Source organism: Rhyacophila brunnea, unplaced genomic scaffold (assembly GCF_057557595.1).
Source record: "Rhyacophila brunnea isolate RB1 unplaced genomic scaffold, BYU_Rbru_1.0 scaffold_13, whole genome shotgun sequence".
Classification (NCBI taxonomy): domain Eukaryota; kingdom Metazoa; phylum Arthropoda; class Insecta; order Trichoptera; family Rhyacophilidae; genus Rhyacophila; species Rhyacophila brunnea.
Genome location: NW_028232785.1, coordinates 15659875 through 15686483, shown reverse-complemented (window position 1 = coordinate 15686483; position 26609 = coordinate 15659875). Strand labels below are relative to the sequence as shown.

The window sequence follows — 26609 nt, the reverse complement described above, 5'->3', positions numbered from 1 at the left end:
TATAATTTTTAAGGTCAAAGCTGATTGTAACTATTTTAACTAAGTATGGTATTGGAAAAAGTGACAATAAATATTACAATTATGTCATGGTGACAAACGCATCTATTCTATACACAAGACTGTTATCGGCGGTTACCGAGGATTGTTTATCATATTTTTATATTGAGGTAATATTTATTGTTACAATTAGTTAGCTGTCAAAACTGTCTATCTCGCTCTAAAAGTTAACACAGCCAAGGTGCTGTTAAAACATAGCACTTTTTGTAATAATTACAACTAACTTATCGTAACAATTATAATACCTCAATAGACAAATATGATAAACTACCCTCGATAGTCGCCGATAGCAGCCTTGTGTATAGAATAGATGTTCTGATTCTTATAATTTAGAGCAAGGCATTTGTATCCACTCTAGATATTAGTCTAACGCTGTGATTCCTAACCTTTGTTTGGCGGAACCCTTGAGACATTTTTTTTATAATCTTGCCGGACCCCTACTTGGTTGACACACATTGAGGTCCACATAGACAAATATTCGACCATGAGCAAACTCAAAATGCCGCTTTGTACTATTTTAGTCTCAAATGCAGTGATGTCCCGTGGGGATAGGCAGGTCATGCGTTGCATAGAGGCGGCGGATGACGGAATGGATACAAATATTACAACTTTTGAGAGGAGTGGCAGTCTTTCACGAAACAGGTGATGCGTTCGCTTCATTAGAAAGTATCGACATTTTAGTTTATAAAATAATTGAAGCATAAAAAATCCTGACAACATAGGTCAAAATTTTCCCAATGGTGCCTCCAAACCTGTCAGTGCCACAGACCTCTTCTTTTTCTTTCATACACGCACCTTAGTTGGAGCATATGGACACCACGCGTCACCTCCAAGAATCCCTGTCACTCGCCAGTCTTCTTGTATAATTTGTATTTACGTATGTAAAAAAATCCCTGTTTGACAGTAGATTTAGTGAAAATGCTCTAATTCTCTATAGATGGTTTTTATGTCAATTATAGGTAAGCCCTTCCTAAAAAAAATCAGACAATTTAAAACTAAGAATGAAAGGGGATGGTGTTCCGAGTGTGCTTAAGGGTGCTCGTATCCAAATTCATTACAGTGGCGAAGGGTGGAGGTAGTCTGTTAAGGTCCGCCATAAATAGTGCACACTAAACTTTGTCAGTCATACGCATTTGTTTTCATTGAAATAAGACTACAAGTTTATTAGTAGTTTTTAAAATTCAATTAAACTATGTGTAAACCAAGCCACAATAGATAATAGTCAAAAAATATTCGTTTATCTATAAAATAAATCTAAAATTATGTAATTAAAAATACTTATTTTTTATCCATTATAATTTGGTTAGGCAGGGCTTAATAGATTTTTAAAAATCAACCTACAATATGTATAATGTGTATTCTTAATCCAATTAAAACAAATAAGTATGAATGAATAAGTATGCACAATTCTTTCAAAATATATCAAAACTATAATGGTTTGTAATTAACTATTTCTTTTATTCAAACGAATAATTCACAAGATTTAAGAATATATCATTCTGATTATTGAACATTATATAATTTTAGAAAAACACTAACTGAGAGAGTATATCACAACCAATAATAACCAATAGCTTAAATATTGTCGTCATTAGTATGTCTTCCGTAGCATAATGGTTGAATGCGACGAGTTTGGGGCGTTTACCCGTTGGCAGGGCTCGAAATAGACCGGAACGCACCGGAGCGCCGTTCCTGCTCGTGAAATTCTAAAAGATACCGTTCCGGCTCGTGGCTTCTTTGAAAATTGCGTTCCGTTTCATGTTATTGAGATAATATTGCATGTAAGTATGTAGTTTTTAAAGAACTGATTCGTGTCTATGTTATTTTTTAGTGAATAGTCCTGCAAAGTTTATAATCTAGGCTGTTTGGACTTCAGATGTGTTTACAAAAAGGGCTAAAGGGGCTACAGGTCCAGAACCTTAAATAAGTGGGTCTCCGGAACCTGAAAAAATCACAAAAGAACCTTGCAGCGAAGAAATACACAAATGTACGAGCTTCTAGAATTTTGAAGATAAGAGCCCAATTCTAAGAAAATTGCCGAAAAATAAGTAGGTACCCATTTTAAAAAAAACTACATTTTAATGTTGTATTGGGGGGAGGGGGTAATGTGTATTAGCGCAGAGCCCCTTCAGGTATAAATGAAACCCGGATTATTAGGCATGTCGACCTTATGATATCCGAAAAATATTTAACATAATTTGATATTTTTGCATGATTATTCAGCGCTCCGGTTCGTAAGATTTTCTATTTCGAGCACTGCCCGTTGGAGATGCCGGGTTCGATTCCTGACCGGTTGGCTTACTTTTTTCAAAAAAGTTTTTTCTATTGGTTGTGATATACTCTCTCAGTTAGTGTTTTTCTATAATTATATAATGTTCAATAATCAGAATGATATATTCTTAAATCTTGTGAATTATTCGTTTGAATAAAAGAAATAGTTAATTAAAAATTATTAGCAAGTACAAGAAGTTGCTTAAAAAATATTGGAGAAATTCCTAGACGTCGGTTAGTAATCATTTGTAATAGTAAAATAGCTACCTACTTTGATTTAATAAACAAAAATCGATTGCCGAAGTAACATGATTTCGAAGAGCGCTGAGTGGTAGGTATTTAATAGCCAATAGCTTAAATATTGTCGTCATTAGTATGTCTTCCGTAGCATAATGGTTGAATGCGACGAGTTTGGGGCGTTTACCCGTTGGAGATGCCGGGTTCGATTCCTGACCGGTTGGCTTACTTTTTTCAAAAAAGTTTTTTCTATTGGTTGTGATATACTCTCTCAGTTAGTGTTTTTCTAAAATTATATAATGTTCTATAATGGTTTGGTTTAGGCAGGGTTTAATTGATTTTTAAAAACTTAAACAATCTGTTGTAGTTCAATAAAAACATATGACTAACAAAGTTTAATGTGCGCTATTTATGGTGAATCTTAACAACCTACCTCCACCCTTCGGGTCTCACGTACAAACTCATCTCGATTGCGACGTGTCGAATTTGTCAATATGATTTTGTTGTCATTGACAAAATCCAATAATAAGTAACTAAAGGGAATGGGACGATTTGGCACCGCGAACTGGCCTCCGCCGATTGGCCTCCGGTAATTGGCCGCCGGTACAATCGGACGCCGGCCCAATTGGACGCCGACCCAATTCGACGCCGACCCAATTGGCCTCCGGGAGGATTGGACGCCGCACAGTTGAATTAAATGGGCAAAGGAATAGACGTACGTTACGATTTGTTGGAGTAAATAAGCAAGTCAGTTTAATATGCTTCTATCTTCTCAGTAGTTGTACCTTATATATTTCGCGCTTGACACATTTTTGATATAGATTGAGAATAAATATTATGCCTTATGATGTTTATTAAAAGAAAATAATTCTTCCCTCGCTAAAACTTAAAGATGTGCATAATCAATTAATTTATTGTCTATACATGGGTACTTATTTATATTTACAACAAAAATTAAAAATAATTTAAGATGTTAGAATAAAAATTACATTATATTTCAGCGTTTTATCGACTTAATATTATAATAAAGCTTAAACATGTATATTATTATGCATAAATGCGTATTTTAAGATAGTAAAAAATTACACACAAAATATTAAGTAAGTTATCTGCTAAGTATAAATGTTTCAGTAGTTTGATTGATAAACTACTTAGGTACTGGGTGCCGGACGAAATCCCGAAAAAAAAAATACAAACATCAATAATTGCGCAATTTTTGCAAGAGACACAAAAACCCATTTTTTGTGGAAATATAAAAAAAATGTAAAATACAAACATCAATAATTGCGCAATCGTGAATTGCGTAATTTCATACTATCTTAAAATACGCATTTATGTATAATAATATATACATGTTTAAGCTTTATTGTAATATTAAGTCGATAAAACGCTGAAATATAATGTAATTTTCATTCTAACATCTAACATTATTTTTAATATTTGTTGTAAATATAAATAAGTACCCATGTATAGAGACAATAAATTAATTGATTATGCACATCTTTAAGTTTTAACGAGGGAAAAATTATTTTCTTTTAATAAACATCATAAGGCATAATATTTATTCTCAATCTATACTAAAAATGTGTCAAGCGCGAAATGTATAAGGTACGACTACTGAGAAGATAGAAGCATATTAAACTGACTTGCTTATTTACTCCAACAAATCGTAACGTATGTCTATTCCTTTGCGCATTTAATTCAACTGTACGGCGTCCAATCCTCCCGGAGGCCAATTGGGTCGGCGTCGAATTGGGTCGGCGTCCAATTGGGCCGGCGTCCGATTGTACCGGCGGCCAATTACCGGAGGCCAATCGGCGGAGGCCAGTTCGCGGTGCCAAATCGTCCTAGATCCGTAACTAAATGTACAGCCGCACCACGCATGATTGCAATCATTTAGTTTGAATAAAAAAACAGTGGGTGTTGCATGCAACAAATGAATTCACCTGACATACGGCGCACGTATAATCCCAGAATGACGTATGTCATCATAAATGTTATTTTTTTTACTGAGCTTTGTAAAACACTGAATAAAAGTACAAAGTTAATTTATGTAATTTCTTAATAATTCTCGAACTAAAATGCAATTTTAAAATTTTCTCCATGATACGGAGCGATAGTCTTGAGGATTTTAGAACCGGAGCTGTGCTCCAGTCATTCCGAGCCCTGATTTTATGTCTTCAGGATTAGTAGGTATAGGAAATAGAATAAAACAAACTAATACTATTAATATTTAATGAAAAAAGAGAAGTAATGTACAAAGTTTATACATTTTTGTATTTTTAATAATTATATTATATATGTAAAATGGAATACATAATTTGCATCCTAATGTGGATATATCGTCTCTGTTCTGGCAGAACACACTAACTGGAGAATACTAGTTTGAAGTAATTTGACTTTGAAGTTGTTAAAATGTTTGAAATGGTCTATCATGTGAGTTAATTGAGTAATCGTAAAAAGGATGACTTTAAAATAAAGACTGTTTATTTATTAAGAAGGTTTCCAGACGGTAATGTTTGAAATAAGGAACATTTTGGTATAACTAACTCAATATGTCATTTTTTCGAATTGGTGTCTTCTGCCAGAACAGTGACGATATTATATAGTAATGAAGTTATTGTTGTTTAATAGCGCCTGTACACGTGCATGGATTTACTGGCAGCTAGCAGCATGCACTATTATATTTTAAAATATCGTGACAATAACTGTTTACACATAAAAATACTGACTGTCTCTCCAATCAACTTCAAGAGTAAGCGAGACACAATGCTGTCATTTTATGGTACTATTTGACAGGTAGTGAAAATCGGTTAACTTCAAAATGAGTATAGTTTGTTTGCCGGGAGGTTCGCCACTATTGTTCTACTGGGCAGGCGCAGATCGAAAAAATTCCTACTGTTGCATAAAAATTCAGAAGCTTCCATACTTTTTTGATTCATCCATGCATGCTTGCAACTGCAGGATAATACATGTTTACCCGTACATTTTCTTCTTATGGCTGCGATAACACTTCGATGACCCAGTATTAAACAGTGACAACTCAAAAAACGTAGTTTTGAGATAATCATGTTTTAATATTTTGAATATTTTACAATACACAAGATTTGACAAGTTTTAAAAGGATACATGTCAGAATTTATCTATTCTAAATTGAAACGCATGGTCAATAGCTAGTTTGGTACTGTTCGGTTATCAGGAATACAGTGGAAAACAAATTTTGAAAATAGCCGATAAACTGGATTATTTGTTAGTTTGGGTTAGTTTAGGGTAGGTTAGGTTGGGTTAGGTTAGGTTAGGTTTGGTAAGGTTAACCTAACAAATAATCCAGTTTATCGGCTATTTTCAAAATGTGTTTTCCGCTGTATTCCTGATAACCGAACAGTACCGCCAGTTTTAAATGGAAACAATTCGAAATCGATCTGTACAAAACTGGTTTTGTTTGAAAGTTTGTAAAATGTCATATTGTGGGTTTTTTGGATCTCAAGGTATCTAAATTATTTTTATCATATTATGTCTGTACAAAAAGTAGTGTACTAAATTCTAGAGTATTTTGATACCAATATCGCAAAATGTCGAATTTTTGACTTGTTACCGTTCAATACTGGGTCATCGACTTACTGTCAACGGTAAATTCGTGCACGTGTAAACAGGGTATTAAGCTATCAAAGATGGTTCTACAAATGAATACGTGTATTAATTAAGGCTCTAAGTACCAAAAAGTAGTATTGCCTGTAGATACAAAATACCGAGTCATTGCAGTAAAATTTCATGAAGCACACCTTTTAAAAAATGTGATTTTACAGTGTGAAGCAATCACGGCAGCTTCTATAATTTTAGGTATTAGGAACTCGCAAGTGTCAATACACCATCGTCAGCCATTTTATATTGAATGAAGTTGACCACTGTAGTGCTATTTACACCATTATAAATAAAACAGGCCAACGGACTTACAACGTCGACAGGTTTAAATATTTTGCTGTATTTTTTTGACTTGCTTGAGGCACTTAGACCATATCTGAAGTTATTGGCGTTAGTATGTAGAACACTTTTCTATAAAAATGTCAGTTTTTTTGTTTTTGGTACTTAGAGCCTTAATTAATACACGTACTTATTCAAATGATGACTTTTGTCACCATAAATCTTATGAATTATTCGTTGAATGAAAACGATTGTTTATTAAATATAAAGAGTATGTAATAAAGCAAATAATATAAGTAATTATCAATGTAGGTACTTTATTATACAATTTAAATAATATAATATAAACATGAACTGATATAAACTAGAGTGGTGATACTTGGAAGAAATCGATGATGAATCTTCTTCCAAAGCGATATCAAATTTTCGGTTAGATGTAACGGCATCTTTGTGTGGAAGAAAGGACCAACAAGCTGCATAATAATAATTATGAGTTTGTATGAACATAAGCGTCGGCCTATAGCGTCGTGGGTCCCACGTTCAAATCCTGGGTCTGGCAAGTACACATATTGTTTTTCAATTTGTGTATGAGTCAGAGTATGGACCTAATAGGTTGAGCAAGTGGCTGACAGCCATTTCTCGTAAAAACAAAATCTGTTAATACAAACCTCCACTCTGTGAAGGCCCATATGCTCTTATTATGATCACACATGGTCGGACATTAGTGCAGTATTCCCAGTGGCTATTTTTTGCTTCACTTTTAACATTTTTGGCAGAAACGGTATTTACGTAACAGGCCGTCCCCACATGATGTCACACTCAAGGAGGGTAGGGAGGTGAGAGAAAATGTGACAACATAAATTAAACAAAAAATCACAATATTGGATATCGGGGATTTAAGGATAAATGTAAAAAAAAAAATTTACGAGCATTCATAAGTGAAACCGTAAATAATGTTCAACAAGAGGTGGGACGAAATTTCGCACTCGTCCCCAATCGGAGAGCGGTAGTCGAGGTGTGACCACGTCAATTTGTTTTGTGATGGTGTCGGAGGAATATATTCTTATATAGTCTAAAGATGACTAAAAAACGTTACGCACATACTCGAAAAAGAAAACATGTCAATAAATATATTATTATTATTACTAATATAACAATAAACGTAACATTAAATGGAGGCATGTTGAATTTTTATGTCAAATTATGTTTTGTTCGGCACGCGTCATTTGCACAATCCGCGTGTTGCGTAGTCACGATCTGTAGACCATGCTTCAGCTGAGCCTTAGTCACGTAATATAGGCAGGGGGTAAGAAGGTTATGAAATGAAATGTGACAATGGGGGGCGGGGGGGGGGGGGGGCTGGGACGTTAAAATAGCCAAAATTGTATGACGTCATATGTGGACGCTAAACAAATAAAGTGATTTGACAATGACAATGACTCGATAGACAGTGTATAATTTTTGGCCTTATTTTAACTACAGCTTAATAAAAATTGGCGACAGCCAGAAATTGAACTAAAACGTAACGTAATTCTTTGGATTAAATCTATAACAGTTCAGAAAGTGGTTTGAAGAATATTTTATTTTCTTAATTGTGCCTTATGGGAGAAGCCACTTTCTTCATAAAGACATCGTTATATTATTAGAATCAATACAGTGGATCATTCTACTTCATTCTACTTCCTAATCGGCTTAGGATTAACGGTTTTATCGTTGTTCCTACGGTGGCAGTGACATATCTTATCAGGATCTGCCGTATACTCTCTCTCCCAAGCGTCCATCTTAGATTCGATTGACATATCTTCACTGGATCCTCTCTGATAATCCTCGCGACTATTATCTCTCTTACTGCGATTTCCGTGTTCACTACTTGTACTGCTGACTTCTCCTTTCTTATTAACGGCAACTGCGACAGCTTTCCCACAACCGCTTGTAACTGCGTCAGTTTTTGGTTTGTCGTTTCCGTTACTTGAACTCTTCGAAGCGCTCGTTGATTTTTTACCATTATTATTGCTTACCGCTGAACTTTCTGCTTTACCATTTCCAGTAGTATATGTATACGTCTGGGGATTCCCTGAACCGTCATCGTTTGAACTAGAATAACTTGTACTGCCGTCACTATCTGTGCTGCTGCTCCACGAAACACTGTTTCCATCACTTGGAAAATTCCTTGGTGTACACGGAGTTGGTTTATTTGGTGGTTTCTTACCAGTTGTCGATGGGTTATTCCCTTTATTGCTGATGGTGTGACTGATTTTTCCATCATTGTTCACAGCAGTGGCGCTAGCCTTTCCGTTTCCTGTCGTCTGAGCATCAGTTTTAGGATCATCATCACCATTACTGGAACTAGCAGAGAAACTAGTTGAATCTTTACCATTATCATTACTTTCGGCAAAGCTGCTAGCTTTACCATTACCAGTTGTATAAGTAAAGGTCTTTGGTTCTCCTTTACCGTCACTTACACTACTGGAAAAACTAGTTTCTCCTTTATTGTTTGTAGAACTACTCCAAGAATTGCTTTTACTGTCTCCAGTGGACGTAGAACTGCTTGTAGAACCAGGTTTCTTACAGCCACCGGATGATGACGAAGCACCGGCATTTCCGCCGTTAGACGACGACGACGACCAACTGTTGGAGCCTTTGTTACCGTTGTTCGACCAACTGTTGGAGCCTCCGGGGTTCGACCAGCTGTAGGCGGGTCCTTTTATCGGCTTGTTCAAGAACTCTGTATGGCATCCTGTCGCATCGCACCATGTTCTGATGTTGCCGGCAACGGATCCGACGGGTGGTCCCATTGGGTTTCCGTACTGCAAAAAAATATTGAACATTGTAGTTAGAATATATTTTTTATGAGGATATCGTCGGACCCTGAGCCTTGCAAAAAATACACATGTTGTTTTTGAACGTGTGTTTGGATTCAGAGTATGGACCTAATAGGTTGCAGTGCGTAAAACGCTGACCTTTTATCCGGGAGCTCCGGGTTCGATTTTCAGTGAGGACACAATATATTTATTGTATAATTCAATTCAATTTATTTTTGAACATATTGTGGACATTACAAATTATAAGTTTAAGACGTTCACAACATTACAAGAAAGAAAAAAGTAGATAATATAAGCGATAAAAATGAAAATATAAAAAGAAAACATAATATAAACATACAAAAGCAGTGAAAATCCAATTATACATTTATAGAAGTTCAAAGAAGTCCCTACACTGAGTTTGCTAAGGAGACCCTATTTTAAGAATTTATAAAATAGTATTCACCTAAACTAACCCTCACGCAAGTGGAATATATCAACATCTAAAGCAATTTAGTTGAACATAGTTATCGCCCTCCCAATTTGCATTACCAGTGGCAGGTTGGTTCTGCGCCTTGGGAGAATAAACAACTGATGCACTCTATTTCTAAGATAATTATCAGGGACACACAGGTCATCACTGGCCAGAATGGCAGAGTTCTCTTTTATACTTCATATAAGTCGATGATGTCAGTCAAACGGTCGGCCTAAAGATAAACGTCTCAAAGACAAAAGTGATGAGGAACTGTTTTTCGGACCCTGCGATTATCTGTATTTCTGGCACCCAACTCGAGCAAGTCAGCAGCTACGTCTATCTTGGACAGCAGGTGTCCATAGACGGAAGCATGCACGATGAAATTGCTCGAAGAACAAAGCTGGGATGGAGTGCTTTTGGACGTCTGAATAGTATCTTCAAGAGTGACCTACCATTGTGTCTTAAGCGTAGGGTGTTCGACCAATGTGTTCTACCCGTGCTCACGTATGGCTTGGACGTGGACCCTCAACACGAGAGATGTCCAAAGGCTAAGAGTCGCACAGCGAGGCATGGCGAGGTGTATGTTGGGCATCACGCGAAAGGACCGTAAGAGAAACGAATGGGTTAGGAATCAGACAGGAGTACGCGATGTAATAGACGTTGCCAAAAAGCTGAAATGGAGATGGGCTGGGCACATTGCTCGCCGAAAGGACGGCCGCTGGACAAATGCCGTCATCCAGTGGTACCCAAGGGGCACAAAACGGCCACAGGGTCGCCCTACAAGCCGCTGCATTGGCGAACTGGTAAAGTTCGGCGGAAATACGTGGCAGCGAACGACACAGGATCGAGAGAGTTGGAAGAAGCTTGGGGAGGCTTTCATCCAGCAGTGGATTGACCCCGGCTGATGATGAATGAATAAGTCGACAAAAATACGTAGCTAAATAAGGATCTCTTCTAAATTGCAGACTGCAGTATGTAAGCATACCTGTGAGAAAGTTAGTTGGATAAAGCCAAGGGTAGTATCCTTACAACCTCAAGTAAATATTGCCACCCTGACATGCTACGGACCCCTCAACTCCCTTCCAGCTTAGCAACCACAATGTTTAGTAATTATATATTTTTTAAATTACACAGAAATACATAATGACGTAAACATATTTTTAATTATTTGTCATCGAGGCCATGATCAAATTTTACAGGTAGGTAAGTAACTACGTATATTGGAAACAGCTGTAAAAATAATGACTACTATAACTTGTGCAATAGAATAAACATTTGCACATAATAATTTATTATTGTTTGCAAACAGAAAATGAAGTTTGTTTACAATTCAAGTCAGTTGAACAAATTATCATAATCGGCCAAGTCACCCAAAGGCTTGTTTTTGTATATTAATTTATATTCAACTACTGTGTTTTTAAACTATCATCAGGTTAATTAGTAAATTTATTCTAGGTTAAAGATGATTGTCATTGCTAAAAACTCAGATTGACTTAATTAAACAGATGGAGTGTTACTATACAGAAATATTATGACGCAGTTTGTCAAAGAAAATTAAGCCAATTACGAGAATCATATCAATTCCGACCATGTCCAATCCTAATATGATCATATTATGGGCCTCTAAAGAGTAGAGGTTTTTATTAACAGATTTTGTTTTTGCTAGAAATGGATGTCAGCCACTTGTTCAACCTATTAGGTCCATACCCTGACTCATACACAAATTGAAAAACAATATGTGTTATAGTCCAACGCTTAAGCTGCGCGGCCACCGGGGGGAGGTCAATTATTGCACAGTTAATAGGTACTAAAAACAGGGTCTAGGACGATTCGGCGCCGAGACAACTGGGCGCCACGCATTCGAATGAAATTCGAAAATAAATAGACGTTCCTGAATTTAATGTTTTTATTATAATAATATTAATTGGTGAGAATTTAAATATGCACACGTAAATAATGATTTAATTGTGCATGTGTTTAAGTTCCATGAGTTCTTTTATTTTTGTATAAAGCCTCAGGCATGATAATTCTCAATCCGCAATAAAAAATATTATGTTAATAGCAAAATGAATTAAAACTACTAAGTAGTAGATAAATTACAATCCTCGTCTACTTTCTGTATAAAATCGTAACGAATGTCTATATTTTATTTCTTTTGATAGTGCGGCGCCAAATTGTCCTGGCGCCCAGTTGTCCCATTCCCTAAAAACAATAGCTTTTGAAAAAAAAGGTCTGAAGTTGGGTTTAAAAATATTAAAAATATCAACTTTTGAGCTTTGAGCATATCTTGGTAGAGTGGCCGCCACCTAACATTGCCATTTGGAATAGATTTTTTTGAATTAAAAAGTGGGTAAACCAATCAAGTGCCTGGCTTTTACTAATACAATTATACGGTTGCGTATACACACAAATCCTTGTCACTGTGTACAATGTCAAGGTTATCTGGAGGATACTCTACACTGGTGCGACCGCGTCATAAACATTCGAGTTCGTGAGCGGACACGTCTGGTTGTTGAAGTAGTCACGAAGAGGCGTTTACGTGGCTTGGACGTGTATTGCTGTGGTCAATGCTCCCTTACTCTGTAGCGGTGCTACAAAAGTGATCTATGCGCTACAGGTTTGAAGCGAGAGATGTAGCCATGGGACCGAGGGAAGTTGCGTGAGCATGTGCTAGCTCTACGTTTCAATACTGGAGCGGAACAGGGTGAAGTAAGTTATTGACCTACTGCAAATAAATGACGTAACGTATTCTTCTCGACCATTCTCTATTACTAATAGCGGAGAAATGGCGCGCGACCAAATGGCCTGCGCCGAAGTGGCTTACGCTGAAACAGCTACCGTTCGTCACAAAACGGCCGGTGCCATATTGGCATTCATTAATTTATTTGAAATATAATATACTAAGCCAATAAGATCATTAATCAATAAATAATAAAATATCTTCAATGTGCAGGTATACCTGTTTATTGTTATGCGGATTGTGAACCCAGGCGTTTCGAAATGGGCACTCCTCATCAACCATGGGTCCCTGGATTAATGATTCTTCTTGAGTCTGATATTGGCATGCAATCTTCAGGAAAAAGATCCAGATATAGTTCTTTGAATGAATTGACAATTATGATGAAATTGATCCGGACATTTTGGCGCAAACCGTTTTGCTGCAGCCATTTTGACACAAGCCACTTTGCCGCCGCCGTTTGCCTGCCGGATTCTTTATTATTTTATTACATTTTGACGAAACGGCGAGATGGAAAAATTCTTCTCAAATATATTTTTAGATATTGAATATTGTTTTTCCCATTTTTTTACAGAAATAAATATTAATAATAAGAATATATAAATAAAATTCTTTAAATATTTTTCATCAACTTACACCGGGAGATTAAACGCGATATTGGACCCGTACTTTTACAGATTTTTGGGCAATAAAATTACTTAATCTGACAACTCAGTTGATCTAATCCGAACACATAATAAATAACCATGTCCGATCATAAAAAGATCATTATATGGACATCCACAAGGTGAGGGTTGTATAAACAGATTTTTGTTTATACAAGAGATAGATGTTAGCCACTTGTTCAACCTATTATGTTGATTCTCTGACTTCAAGCACACATTGAAAATTAATAATATGCGTATTTGTAAGACCCAGGATTCTGATCTGGGACCTGGGACCCACGGCACTATAAGCCGACGTGTTAGCCGCAACCTAACCAACCTTTGCCAAAATCAGCTATGAAAATTGAATTAATGTTCATATTGAATCTAATCAAATTGGAGACTATGTAGTATAATATGGTCATCTCTTTCCGATCGAAAGCTCACGTTAAACTGTGCCACGGTAAAATGTTTTACGAACAATTTACATGTAACCCGATACTCACACATTCAAAACCCTGCATCAAAATGAAGTGTATTGGGATAAAGCCTATCGGAATTATATTTATTAATCTGTCCATATTGAATCTAATAAAATTAGAGGTTAGAGAGCAGGAAGAGATTATACGGTCATCTCTTTCTGAAAAGAAAGCTCCCAGCGAACTGTGCCACGGTGCAATTTACATGTAACCATCCACGCACGGTGGCCGCGCGGCTTAAGGCGATAACTTCAGTGAAACGGCAAATAATTTTCAACTATAGGCGCGCCGAAATTTTGGACTCGCTGGCAGTTTGAGAGCGAACGTTGAGGTGTCAATACATAATTTTGCTTCGTGATGGCGACAGGGGTATTAATTCTTAAATCGTGTAAAGATGACTAAAAACGTTACCCATTTACTTTAAAAAGAAAACATGTCAATGAATATATTATTATTAATACTAATAGAACAATAAACAGAACATTAACTGGACGCATGTTGGATTTATATGACAAATTATATTTCGTTCGGCATGTGTCATTTGCACCCGCGACCCGCAATCCGTGCATCGCCTAGCCACGATCTTTTTAGACCGTGTCTCAACTGAGGTAGGTATAGCCTTTTAAGCGTTGGACTATCACGCCGTGGGTCCCAGGTTCGAATCCTGGGTCTGGCAAGTATACATATTGTTTTTCAATTTGTGTCTGACAGGGTATGGACCTAATAGGTTAAGCAAGTGGCTGACATCCATTTCTCGTAAAAAAAAAAAACTGTTAATAGAAACCTCCACTCTGTGAAGGCCCATATGATCCTATTAGGATCGGACATGGTCGAAATATATAAATCAAGACAAATATAATGTGATAGGTGTCTAGAGGAATTTGGCATCGTTGATCTTACGCATGGCCCCCACAAGGGGGGGCTGACAGGGCTCTAGCCTGTGGGCCCGGCGTGGCAAGTCGACCAGTTAAATGAGAAAAACACCAAAAATTTGCTCTAATAATAAAAAAGTCGCCTGCGGCGCTATTTTCCTGAATAATTATTAACATTTAAAAACATGTGACTGTGGGATATAATTTGATGTGATATTTTGATTGATGTAATTAAATGATAATTCACGCGTAGAATTTTGTTATATTATAATTATTTTGTGTGTTTTCTGGCGAATATAATATGGCGAAGGGTTCCATGTTACTTGGGTACCTACCACAAAATGAGGTCGCTATCAGTGCTTCATAAATATGCTGAGTGCGAAAACTCAATAAGTCAACTGTATTTATTTAAAAATCGGTAAAAATACACGGTATACCCTTAACCCTAGGGTTCCGTGGATACCATTTGGGGAACACTGCTGAAAAAAATCACACTGCCCTTAACTTTAGCGATAGGGAGGGGGGCCGAAATAGATCCTAGCCTGGGGGCCCGCTTTAGGATTCAATTCAATTCAATTCATTTATTTTACATATTGTGGACATTACAAATTATAAGTTTAAGACGTTCACAACATAACATTTAGAAACAACGAAATATTATTAAAACAATATTAGGTACATAACAAAAGAGATAGATCAGTATTAAGTTATTCTACAGTATAAATGTGTAAATACAAAAAAATTATATGGGTACTACACCGGATGAGTTATGCAGATCCTATTTTAATAATTTATAAAATAACGTCCACCTATACTCATCCTCACGTAGATGGAATATATCAACATCCGAAGCGATTTGGTTAAACAGAGTTATTGCCCTCCCAATCGGCATCACCAATGGCAGGTTAGTTCTGCTCCTCGGGAGAACAAACAACTGATGCTCCCGATTTCTAAGATAGTTATCAGGGACATGTGGGGGCCATGATATTACGTCACGCGGCGGTGATAGTCACGTGATCAACGGTGTTAACATGGAAGGGGAAGTTTTGAGGGATGGTAGTTTGTAGCATTTCAGTATGAAGTTGTACTTACTGTTATAAATATTTGGCATATAATGAATGCTATCATGCACCACTTCATCATTTTAGTCTTCGTTAGTTTTTAGTTAATTATGTACAGGAAATTCTGGAAAAAAAACAAACATAATATATTCTATTAAAGTCAATTAAAGTTTCATATAGCTTATTTTGAGGACCTTCCGAAAACTTATTTTTCTGACGGTTTAAAAAAAATTGAGAAACGTCTAACCAAGTGTATTGAGCTCCAAGGAGATTATGTTGAGAAATAAAAAAAAAAATACAAAAATAAAAACTGTTTTAATGCTTTTTTCTAAGGAATTATTGACCCACCCTCGTACTTACCTTGGATCTCTTGTAACTCGACATAATGATATTAAAGAAGAAATCAACAAGAGAATCATGTCTGCGAATAAATGCTACTTTGGCCTGTTAAGACATTTTAAGTCCCGCATACTATCTCGCCGAACTAAAAGCCAGTGCTCACCTACGCATCGGAAACCTAGACATTAACTCTGCGAAAAGAACGAGCCCTGAACATCTTTGAAAGAAAAATTCTCCGCCGTATAAATGAACTGATCAGGGACGGCACCAATTGGAAGAGAAGATAATATAATGCTGAGCTCTACGGGCTGTACGAAGATTGCAGCGCAGTTCAATCAATTAAGACTGGGAGACTGCGATGGCTAGGTCATGTGCACCGTATGAATGAAAATGAACCGGCAAAGAGAGTGATGTCCAGCAATCCAATAGGGCATAGAAGAAGAGGCAGGCCAAAGATTCGCTGGTTGTATGGAGCTGCCAGTGACTGCCGTATTCTGGGGGTACCGAATTGGAAAGCGGCCACACTGGATAGGGACAGGTGGAGAGAGCTGTTGGAGGAGGCCAGGACCCACACCGGGTTGTCGCGCCCCTGATGATGATGATGATGAAAGTCAATTAAATGTTTAAATTAAAATTAAAGTCAAGTCAATTAAAGTCAAAGTCAGCTAGATACGACGTCATGATTTTTTCAGTTATGTTTACTGTCGAAATAAAATTTACCCAGTCGCATTTTCAATACGTGGATATCAGAGAAACTGATAGCTTTGGGGGCATCATTCCTTAATAAAATATTGCCTATGCCAGTGATAGCGAACCTATGGCACGCGAACGTTTTATTTTGAAGAAAAAAAACCTTTAAATTCATTAAATAATATTTATAAAAATATGTAAATACACATAGATATAGTAAAGATGTACATGTATATAATATTGAAACATGTTGACGACATAGCAATGCGTGTTTTTCAGTTTTATTAATAAAAATATTCAATCAATAAAGTTAATGAAATGTATTGGCTGTCATTTAAATATATTATCTTCTGCTTATTTTTTTTTTGCCTCAAAAATAATTGCTAAAAATGAAACTTTCTTGTGCTTATCTAATTAATATTTTTTGTATTTACACTTTTCTACTGTTTAATTACTTAATACTGATCTATCTCTTTTTTTTAAAACGTAATATTGTTTTAATAATATTTATTTGTTTCTAAATGTCATGTTGTGAACGTCTTAAATTAATAATTTCTAATGTTCACTACGTCTTGTAAAAATAAATTAAATTTGAATATGATATGAAAGAAGCGTTGTTAAAATACCTACACCCACAATCTCTTCAGATGAAAATTTAATCATTTGAAAAAAATATTCAAAGAATAAAAGATTTGCTTTCGGCTAGAAACATGGTGAAAGATAAAATCTCAAGCATTCAATTGTAATTTTTAAACATTTTAATAGAATTCTTAAAAACTATATTTTTTTTCTAATATCCTATATTTCCCCACGAAAAACTGCTCAGCACGTCAGACAGTCGAAAGGTATTATTTGCGAAATTTTGGCACGCGTCCGCAAAAAGGTTCGCAACCCCTGGCCTATGCGATAGTACATAGGCACCATGGTAAACATACCAAGATTTTTCTAGGTTTGCGTTGATTGATTTTTTCCACTGTGGTACCTACTTTGTGAGGATGCAAACACGTCACATGCTTCATAAAAAATCACATCTGAATGAATGTAATGCATTTCATTGACATGTCAATAAGGAACAGTAAAACTTAAAGTGAAATTTTTATACACTCAGGTTTTACATAAAAAAAATGGTTGTTAGGAAGGGCCTGCTAAGGGATTATTTTATTAGCCACGTATTTGAGGGTTGGATGACCAGACTCGAAAAGACAAGCAAATTAAAAACTGATAGGGTATGACATATTATTACTTATATCAATGTCAATTATACAGCGAAGTCCCTAGACAAAATGCCGCCCCTAAGCAGCGCCAAAATGCCACCCCATTGTTATACAGTATTCTTTTAACATCCTTTCATGACTCCAATATCTAAGAAATTTGTTGTGTGGATTACTCACAAAATATATACCACAAAATCTAATTTAAATGCCATCTCTACTTCAATAGACAATATTGCGAGTCTACGGTTCAGATACATATAAAAATACACCTGACAATTATTTTCAGAACTCACTGGCAAAAATATTTAAATAAATTAATTAGGTAAGTGGGTATGTATGTACCTACCTATAATTCAAATATAATTCGAAAATCTGCACGTGTCATTGCTGGTTAAAGGATGTGAGGTTCAATGACAACGGAAGTAAACTAGACATCGCGAATCCGACAAAAAATACAGTCCTGTTAAACCTTTTATGTTAATTAATTATTAATACATTTTGTTTCCAAACAGTGAGCTGATTTTTTAATGGAAATTTCCGTTATTACCTACTAAGTTTAGGTACCTATTCCCAGTGACGTCTCTAGATAAAATGCCGCCCCTAGGCTACGCCAAAATGCCGCCTCATTTTTTTTCATTCTTGCATGAGTCCAATATCTAAGAAATGTGTTGTAAAGATTAAAGATACATTACTAACAAAATATCACACTAATTATTCGCAAATCTGCACGTGTCGTTTCTGGTCACCAAAGACGTCGAAGGGCAACGGAAGTAAACTAGATATCGCGAACCCGACAAAATCAGTGAGCTATTTTTTTTAATGGAAAGAAAAACGTTATTTTAAGTTTAGGTAGCTATTTATATATACCTATTCCTAATGATTTTCTTCAATTTGCCGTCCTTCGAGTAACTGCCGCCCCCAAGCGACGCTCAATCTACCTACGCCCACGGGACGTCACTGCAATAATTGGAATAAGTATTATTATTGATGATAGGCAATAATTAATTATTATTTATATATTATATTTATATATACTTCGTCTTTCTGTTTAAGAGCGTACATAAGTGAAACGGCAAATAATTTTCAACTAAAGGTGCGACGAAATTTCGGTGTGAAGGTGATATGTGTGATCACGTCAATTTGTTTTGAGATGGCGTCGGGGGAATTAATTCTTAAATCGTATAAGATAACTAAAAAACGTTACCCATTTACTTGAAAAAGAAAACATTTCAATGACTATATTATTATTATTACAAATAGAACAATAAACATAACACTAAATGGACGCATGTTGAATTTTTATGACAAATTATGTTTTGTTCTGCACGCGTCGTTTGCACATTCTTCGCGTCGCGCAGTACGATCAGTGACGTCCCGTGGGGGTAGGCAGATTGAGCGTCGCTTGGGGGCGGCAGTTACTAGAAGGGCGGCAAATCGAGAAGAATCATTTGGTATATATATATATATATATAGAAATAGCTACCTATATATATGTATATTATCTTTCCATTAAAAAAAATCAGCTCACTAGTTGGAAACAAAATGTATTAATTACCACAAAATGTATTAATTACCACAAAATGTATTAATTACCACAAAATGTATTAATTACCACAAAATGTATTAATTACCACAAAATGTATTAATTAACACAAAATGTTTAAAGCGATACATCAGTGAAACGGCAAATAATTTTCAACTGTAGGCGCGACGAAATTTTGGACTCGCTGGCATTCGGAGAACGAACGTTGAGGTGTGAATACGTCAATTTGTTTCGTGATGGCGACGGGGGTGTTAATTCTTAAATCGTGTAAAGATGACTAAAAACGTTTACCGTTTACGTTTAAGTAAAACCCATTTACTTGAAAAAGAAAACATGTCAATGAATATATTATAATTGTTACTAATAGAACAATAAACAGAACATTAAATTGATGCATGTTGGATTTATATGACAAGGTTCGCGATGTCTAGTTTAGTCTGTTTATTTAGATTTTATTAGATCCGTCATTATATCGATTTAGTTATACATAAACCTTTGCGATCTCAGACTAAAAATATCATTATAATTAATGTTGCCAAGTTTTGTGAAGAAGAAAAGCGACACGGATCTCCCTTAATTCCTCAAGATGGAGTAAATTAATGTATCGCAAAAATTACGTAATTTAAAAAGCCACTAAGTATATCACCAGCGTCAAAAAATCCCCACTTTTGGGTGGAAAAATATTATTTACTTATAAATTATTTTATTTTATGTTTTAGTGGTAGGTACCTATATATTTTGATGGTAACGTATCCATACAATACCTTTCTTAGATATTGGAGTCATGAAAGGATGATAAAAAAATGTTGTAAGCATAGACTATAAGTATAAAAATGGGGTGGTATTTTGGCGTTGCCTAGGGGCGGCATTTTGTCTGGGGACGTCACTGGTCACGATCGTTTTAGACCGTGCCCCAGCTGAAGTAAAGCCTTAAGATTTTTCACTCAGTATGTAATGACGTGATGATGATTATTGGTACAATAATATGTCAAATGTTAGCACGTGGCGCCTTCACTCAATGGACAACTCTTATATTGGAGGATCTATATCAGTCTAACTAAGATAGGCCTGAACAAAAACGATGCATAAGTGCGAGTGAGAAAGTATTCGGCACCCTTATAATCTCTGCGACACGCGCTAGAGTAATGCGTCAATTACATTGAGCTTCTTTACATTTATAATCCTCCTGTAAAGTCGCCCAGTGTAATCATCGAACAAGCTAACAATTCGATGATTACACTGGGCGACTTTACAGGCAGATTATAAATTCGCCAACAAACAGCTCGTAAAGAAGCTCAATGTAATTGACGCTTAAAATAAAAGGTTTACAGATATGTTAGATGATTTGCTGTGGTGTCGCCGCCAAATCTTAGTTTGTTGCTTAACTATGCGTCAATAACCTGCGAGCGCGTGTTACTAAAATTGCTATTTTTTGTGTTAAACATAAAGTCAGTGGTAAATATTTTTAGTTAATTAAGTAGAAAAGATGGTTCTGTGTGTTGTATTAAAATGTGGTAGCCGTACTGATAAGCAAGAAGATGGTATTACGTTTCATAGGTAGTTGATACATGTTCGTGATAATTTATTTGAATATTATTATATATTTTAATGTCAGTGACCCAGTGTTTATTTAAAATAACTTAAATTATGGATATCTTTACTTAATGGTTGCATTTTGAACGCTTAAAAATACTATATAACGTAAAAAAATAGACAATTATATTTTGATTCTGAGCACTAGCGAAATGGTCTATGGTCTCAAACATTTGTGTACGAATGCGTTCGCTCGCCCACCAAACCAAACGCACGGCACGCAGCTTCATTTAGCAATGCAACGGGTGGCGTCTAGAGGTATCTATAGTCTAACTAAGATCTATATTGATTTCTTCATATTAAATCTAAATATTCACTAGTCTTAAAGAAATTAAAGACAGTCCAATATTTCTTTTGACTTGCCTTATATTTTTGATTCACTTTCTTCCAGGGAGAACTTCAAAAAACCACAAATTAAAATAAATTATAATATCGTATGTTATTATAATTTTGTTTATTGAATTGATTATAGCGGTATGTCCCGCGAAATTTCACAAAAAATCCAAATCTATGCAATTGTTTTTTCTTTGTCTTCTGCCAGATATTAAAAAAATGTATTTTTTCTAATGCGTTTGAAGCACAACTGAAAATACAAAACAGTTGTCGCCATATTTATAAAGATGTTTTGAAATAATACTGCAATAACTATTCAAACATGCACATTTATAATTTAAAAAAAAAATGATAATTTATTTTAACTAGTGATGTTATTTGAATTACCTATCCAACTAGTGGTTCGCAGTTTAATTTTATTGATCTGGAGCATCTTGTATCAATTCCTTTAAGGCAATACCTCAGTTGAGGCATGGTCTAAAAAGATCATAGCTAGGCGATGCGCGGATTGCGGGTCGCGGGTGCAAATGACGCATGCCGAACGAAATATAATTTGTCATATAAATCCAACATGCGTCCATTTAATTATTTAATTTTTTGCGAACATTAAATGGACGCATGTTGGATTTATATGACAAATTATATTTCGTTCGGCATGCGTCATTTGCACCCGTGACCCGCAATCCGCGCATCGCCTAGCCACGATCTTTTTAGACCATGCCTCAACTGAGGTATAGCCTTAACACGTGTTTAATTTTATCCCAGATTTCTCCACACCCAAGGTTCTTTTTGATTTTGTGTTGGTTCCTGAAGTACCTACAATTTATTTTTCAGAAAAAGGGCTTAAAGTTATGTAGGTAATTATTTTTATTGATTTTTGATCCAAGTCCAAGAGTCCAAGAGTCCAATACTGACACCGTTCTGATAGCCAATCGATCGGGCCCACGTTTTTTTTGAAGACTTATTTTCATTCAAATTTTCTCGAGTGAGTCAACATTGCAATATGTTTAATAATAAAATTCATAATATTCATTTTGATGAAGTATTGTTTTACCATATTTATTCAGTGCAATTACTTTCAACACATTAAAAGTATAATTATTTGACTATTTACATTGTCAAATGGATAATGAATTATATTATTATGCATACGTCATACTATAACATTAATATCAAGACAGCTAACTGAGCTAACTACTAACTAAAAAAATAGGTACAAATTATTTTGGTACATCGGATATTACTTCTTCTTCTTCATTAGGGCTTCACGGGGATCGTGACCTCGATGATTTGGCTGTCAAACAGTCTTTTCAGCGTATTGGCTTATCTCGCCATTCTGCGACACGCAAGGCCTGTGGTCACCAAAAATGGCACTCATAAATAATTGGTGCAACTATCTAGGGACAGTGACGACCCGTGGGGGTAGGCAGATTCAGTGTCGCTTGGGGGCGGAAACTTAGTAATAACGAAAATATCTTTACATCAACAAAATCAGCTCACTGGTTTTATCGGGTTCGCGATATCTAGTTTACTTCCGTTACCTTTTGACGTACTTGGTGATCAGAAACGACACGTGCAGATTTGCGAATAATTAGTCTGATATTTTATTAGTAATGTATCCATACAATACATTTCTTAGATATTGGACTCATGAAAGGATGATAAAAATACTGTATGAAAAATGAGGCGGCTTTTTGGTGCTGCTTAGGGAATCCAATTGTTGCTTTAATACTCTGATGTGGCATGTCTAAGAGGAAAGACAGTGCGGATGACACAAACGGACACTACCGAATTCTTTCGTGTATAAAGATAAAGTGAAGATCGCTCTGACGGTGGTGGTTCACACCCGTTAGGGAATGTCGTTATAAGAATAAGCTAGGTAGGTACACACAGGCAGTGGCGCACCCAGGATTTAATATTGGGGGGGGGGGGGCAAGGAGGAGAATGTAAATTAGTCCCATAGGCTCTTTTTCTTCTTCACAGCCTAATTTCTCGTTTATCGGTCATTTGTCTATTGCACTAGGTGTACCTACACCATGGTCCCCACATCCTGAAACAGGCCCTCAGGCTAGAATATTTGGCGGGCCCCCTACCTACCGCTAAGATTAAAGGCAGTGTGAAACACTACATTAACGTTCTTCAAATTGTGTTTCAGTTCAAATTAAGGGTACTTATACAGCGAATTATTGGCGATTATTAATACATCTACATTAATAATGGAGCTGTCGAGTATCGACACATAATAATCAAAAAATATATAGCACAATTATATAAGTAATTGAAAATGTCCATGGCCATGAAGGATAATACTATTAAAGCTAGTTTATGATGTGTGTTTATCTCACTTTTCTGGTCAACCCGACACGCCGGGCCCCTCACAGCCTGGGCCCGCAGGCTAGAGCTCTGTCAGCCCTCCCCAGCCATGACCTACACCACTCCGGAATTCGGGTGGACATCGAGAATTTTTTGACAGTTCCATTAGGGATTGTGTTTCTAAAAAAACCTGACATTAGTGTTTCGAAATTTTTGTGTTAGAAATTAAAATCTAAGAAATTTTTCTAAAAAGGGTGCTGGAGAATTATTACAAATTATTTTTTTGCCGTGTTTTTATTTGTCTAAGCCCAAAGGTATAGTTTATTGGCTTTCAATTTCAATGTTTAAAATCATTCTGATAGTTTTCATTTTTGGGGGGTACCAGGGCCACTTGCCCCTCCCCTGGGTGCGCCACTGCTGACACAGGCGCATACGATTTTTTCGGGTGATTGATGAACATTGAAGTTAATCCCTCCAAACCAAAACCCGCCACGCACCACACTCGGTCTTAATCAACCGTATCACGTGCCTATACACTGGCATGTTAAGCATCTAGTTCAGTTTTAGGCTGGGAATGCCCTAGGGGAAGATACCCAAGATTAAGGTTGCTACGCTCAAAGTGAGCTCTAACTGAGTTTAAAGAAGTTACGTTCTAATGCAAAGTGCCGAGGAGAGAAGAGCACAAGGAAATTATAAAAATTAAAATGATTCTAGTGTATATATAACAAATAATTACAAGATAAAAAGAACTTTTATATACAACGTTTTTAAATTTTCTATTGAATTATTATGCTCAATATGCTCAAACTTGTACTTGATATGAAGTAAATAAAAAACAAACGATCAAACAAAAATATAGAATACTGAAATGTCATTTTGATTTCCATAGTAACGAACGTATATATTAATACTTTCGATGCTAGGACCACCCCCTTAGGAACCAATAATAGTCTTTTACTTTTTACGGATTATTCTGAAATAACTTTCCATACAAAACACAATTCACTGAAAATGAATTCAATTCTGCTTAAAGATGGCTAAAAGTATTAAAAGAATGGCATTGGCATCGTGTTCTGATATATTTTAAAAGTTTCAAATGTCTAACTAGTCGGGAAGTTAGTTAAAAATCGATTGCAAGATTTGTACCGGACAAACAAGAATATGAGCTAATAAAAACGTTGTAATACAATGAAGCTAATCATACGGACAGCAAAATTGTGTGAAGAGATCTTCACGCCCGTAAGTAAATGATTGATGAACAGCGCGATTTAGAATATTGCTGACAAATGATGTTGGACTGCTGAAGGAGAAGAATAGGTGACTGGCGTACATGAAGCCGTCGCTGGCTGAGGCGCCAATGTGACCTTTGCGGAAAAGAGTTCACCAGCCGAACATACAGGTAAATTTTGATATTTGAAAAATAAGCATATTAGTATGATTTAGTCTAACTTGTAGCTGGCGTCAAATTATCAGACCATCGAAAGCCAGTTTCGGCCTATTTCACAAATGATGGTCAATTTATTTATTTATATATTTATTCTAGTAGGCGTAGGTAAAACAAAAAATGAACAAACTTTAATATTTTCGTTTTAATATTAGTTCGTAAAAAATAAATTTCGAGAGTGCTCACTTTGAAATATTTGTTGTTAAAGTCAGATTAAAGGAACTTCTTTGATTTAAGATATCTGGAGGAAAGTAGTCTTAAAGAATACATACGATTTTTTGAAGAGAGTTAATCATCAGAGAGGGTGACGATGGGAACCTTAATCATCTGCAAACACAACTGGAAAATTTACTATGCCGTTTGCATTTTTATTCAGAACCGTAGTCGATTGATTAAAATAATATGTACTTAATAATTATTTTTTCAAGCTTATAATTATTATGTCCAGAGCAAACCGAAGCGGCAAAGTAAAGCAACGCGCCATTTTGTGAGTGAGAGCAAAACAGAAATCGAGTCGCATAGAATCATAAGTGATAACTCACATTTTGAAATTTTGTTATTTTTTAGTTAAATTTATACTGAGTGACAATAAAGGCATTAATCTAAATAAAGATAATTAAGTACAAGATAAAAAGAACTATGTGTATACTTACAACGTTGTTAAATTTTCTGTTGAATCATATAAACTTGACTAGCTTAAACGACCAAAAAAAAATTGTAAGTACTTGATAGAAATTTTTAAAGTTAAAGAATTTTTAGCAATTTTTTAACGCATCGAATTATGGAGTTGTCGAGTATCATTCAACACGTCACAATAACCATATAATATAAAAACTCCGAAGTAAAATATTTTCACAGGCGACTTTTTACTATTAGAGCAAATTTAAAATGTGTGTTGATCTCATTTATATGGTCGACCTATCACGCCGGGCCCCCCAAGAGCCCGGGCCTTGAGGCTAGAGCCCTGTCAGCCCCCCCCCTTGTGGGGGCCACGCTGTTTTGACTTTATGTCGAATGGTTCAGAAACTTTAGAACTATTTAAAAAGATTAGTTGTAGGTATTCATTTAAAGTTTTGCAATGCAAAAATGATTCACGTGAGCCCGCGATTTTTTGAGTTTCACTATCCACTTAGCCGGCTCTCACATCTAAACTCACCTTGTCTGCAACGTGTCGAACACGTCGTTGTTATTCACAAAACACACGTTGCCAAATGAATCTCCGCAGATTGGTCGAATGAGACTATCTAGTTTGAAAAAAAACATCTAGTGCTGCTATCAACAAATCGCATACTCCTCGGGCTGCGAGTCGAGGAGCCAGAATGCATGCGAATACCTACGAATTGGTCTTTCCTATACCGGCTCGCCGATCGCCGCATCCAAATTTCTATACGTTTCGAGACGTTACGTGCGACTGTCGCTAGGTAGATGTGCGCGGTCTTTATATGCAACATCGGATCAACGTTCCAAGGTTTAATTTATGAGCTGTGTGGCAGAGGAGGCGAGTTTAGATGTGAGAGCTGGCTTAAAGCTTGCCTCGTCAATTCGCTCTGAACATAATTCAACGTCAATAACCGTCAGTAAAAAT

General features: G+C 36.0%; 1 protein-coding gene across 4 annotated transcripts; it reads right to left on the bottom strand.

Annotated features, from left to right (window-relative positions):
- Positions 1-6786: 6786 nt before the first annotated feature.
- Positions 6787-25365, bottom strand: LOC147076643 (uncharacterized). Of its 4 annotated transcripts, none has more exons than XM_085940382.1 (4): positions 25297-25365; positions 15587-15679; positions 12722-12832; positions 6787-9293 (listed from the first exon to the last, which is right to left on the bottom strand). In XM_085940382.1, the coding sequence occupies exons 2-4, from the start codon at positions 15635-15637 to the stop codon at positions 8163-8165; spliced, it is 1293 nt and encodes a 430-aa protein (XP_085796508.1). In that variant the 5' UTR covers positions 15638-15679; positions 25297-25365; the 3' UTR covers positions 6787-8162. The 4 variants fall into 4 exon arrangements, with proteins under 4 accessions (XP_085796508.1, XP_085796507.1, XP_085796510.1 ...); XM_085940381.1 differs by lacking the exon at positions 25297-25365 and adding an exon at positions 21298-21519; XM_085940384.1 differs by lacking the exon at positions 12722-12832.
- Positions 25366-26609: the final 1244 nt, after the last annotated feature.

What these genes read in the sequence shown, in the direction of transcription:
- LOC147076643 (XM_085940382.1), bottom strand. Translation starts at nt 15,637, where the DNA reads ATGATGAAGTGGTGCATGATAGCATTCATTATATGCCAAATATTTATA. An exon ending in TATGCCAAATATTTATAACA is followed by an intron (nt 12,833 to 15,586) that starts GTAAGTACAACT and finishes TTTTTCCTGAAG; the next exon opens with ATTGCATGCCAATATCAGAC. An exon ending in ATCCGCATAACAATAAACAG is followed by an intron (nt 9,294 to 12,721) that starts GTATACCTGCAC and finishes ATTTTTTTGCAG; the next exon opens with TACGGAAACCCAATGGGACC.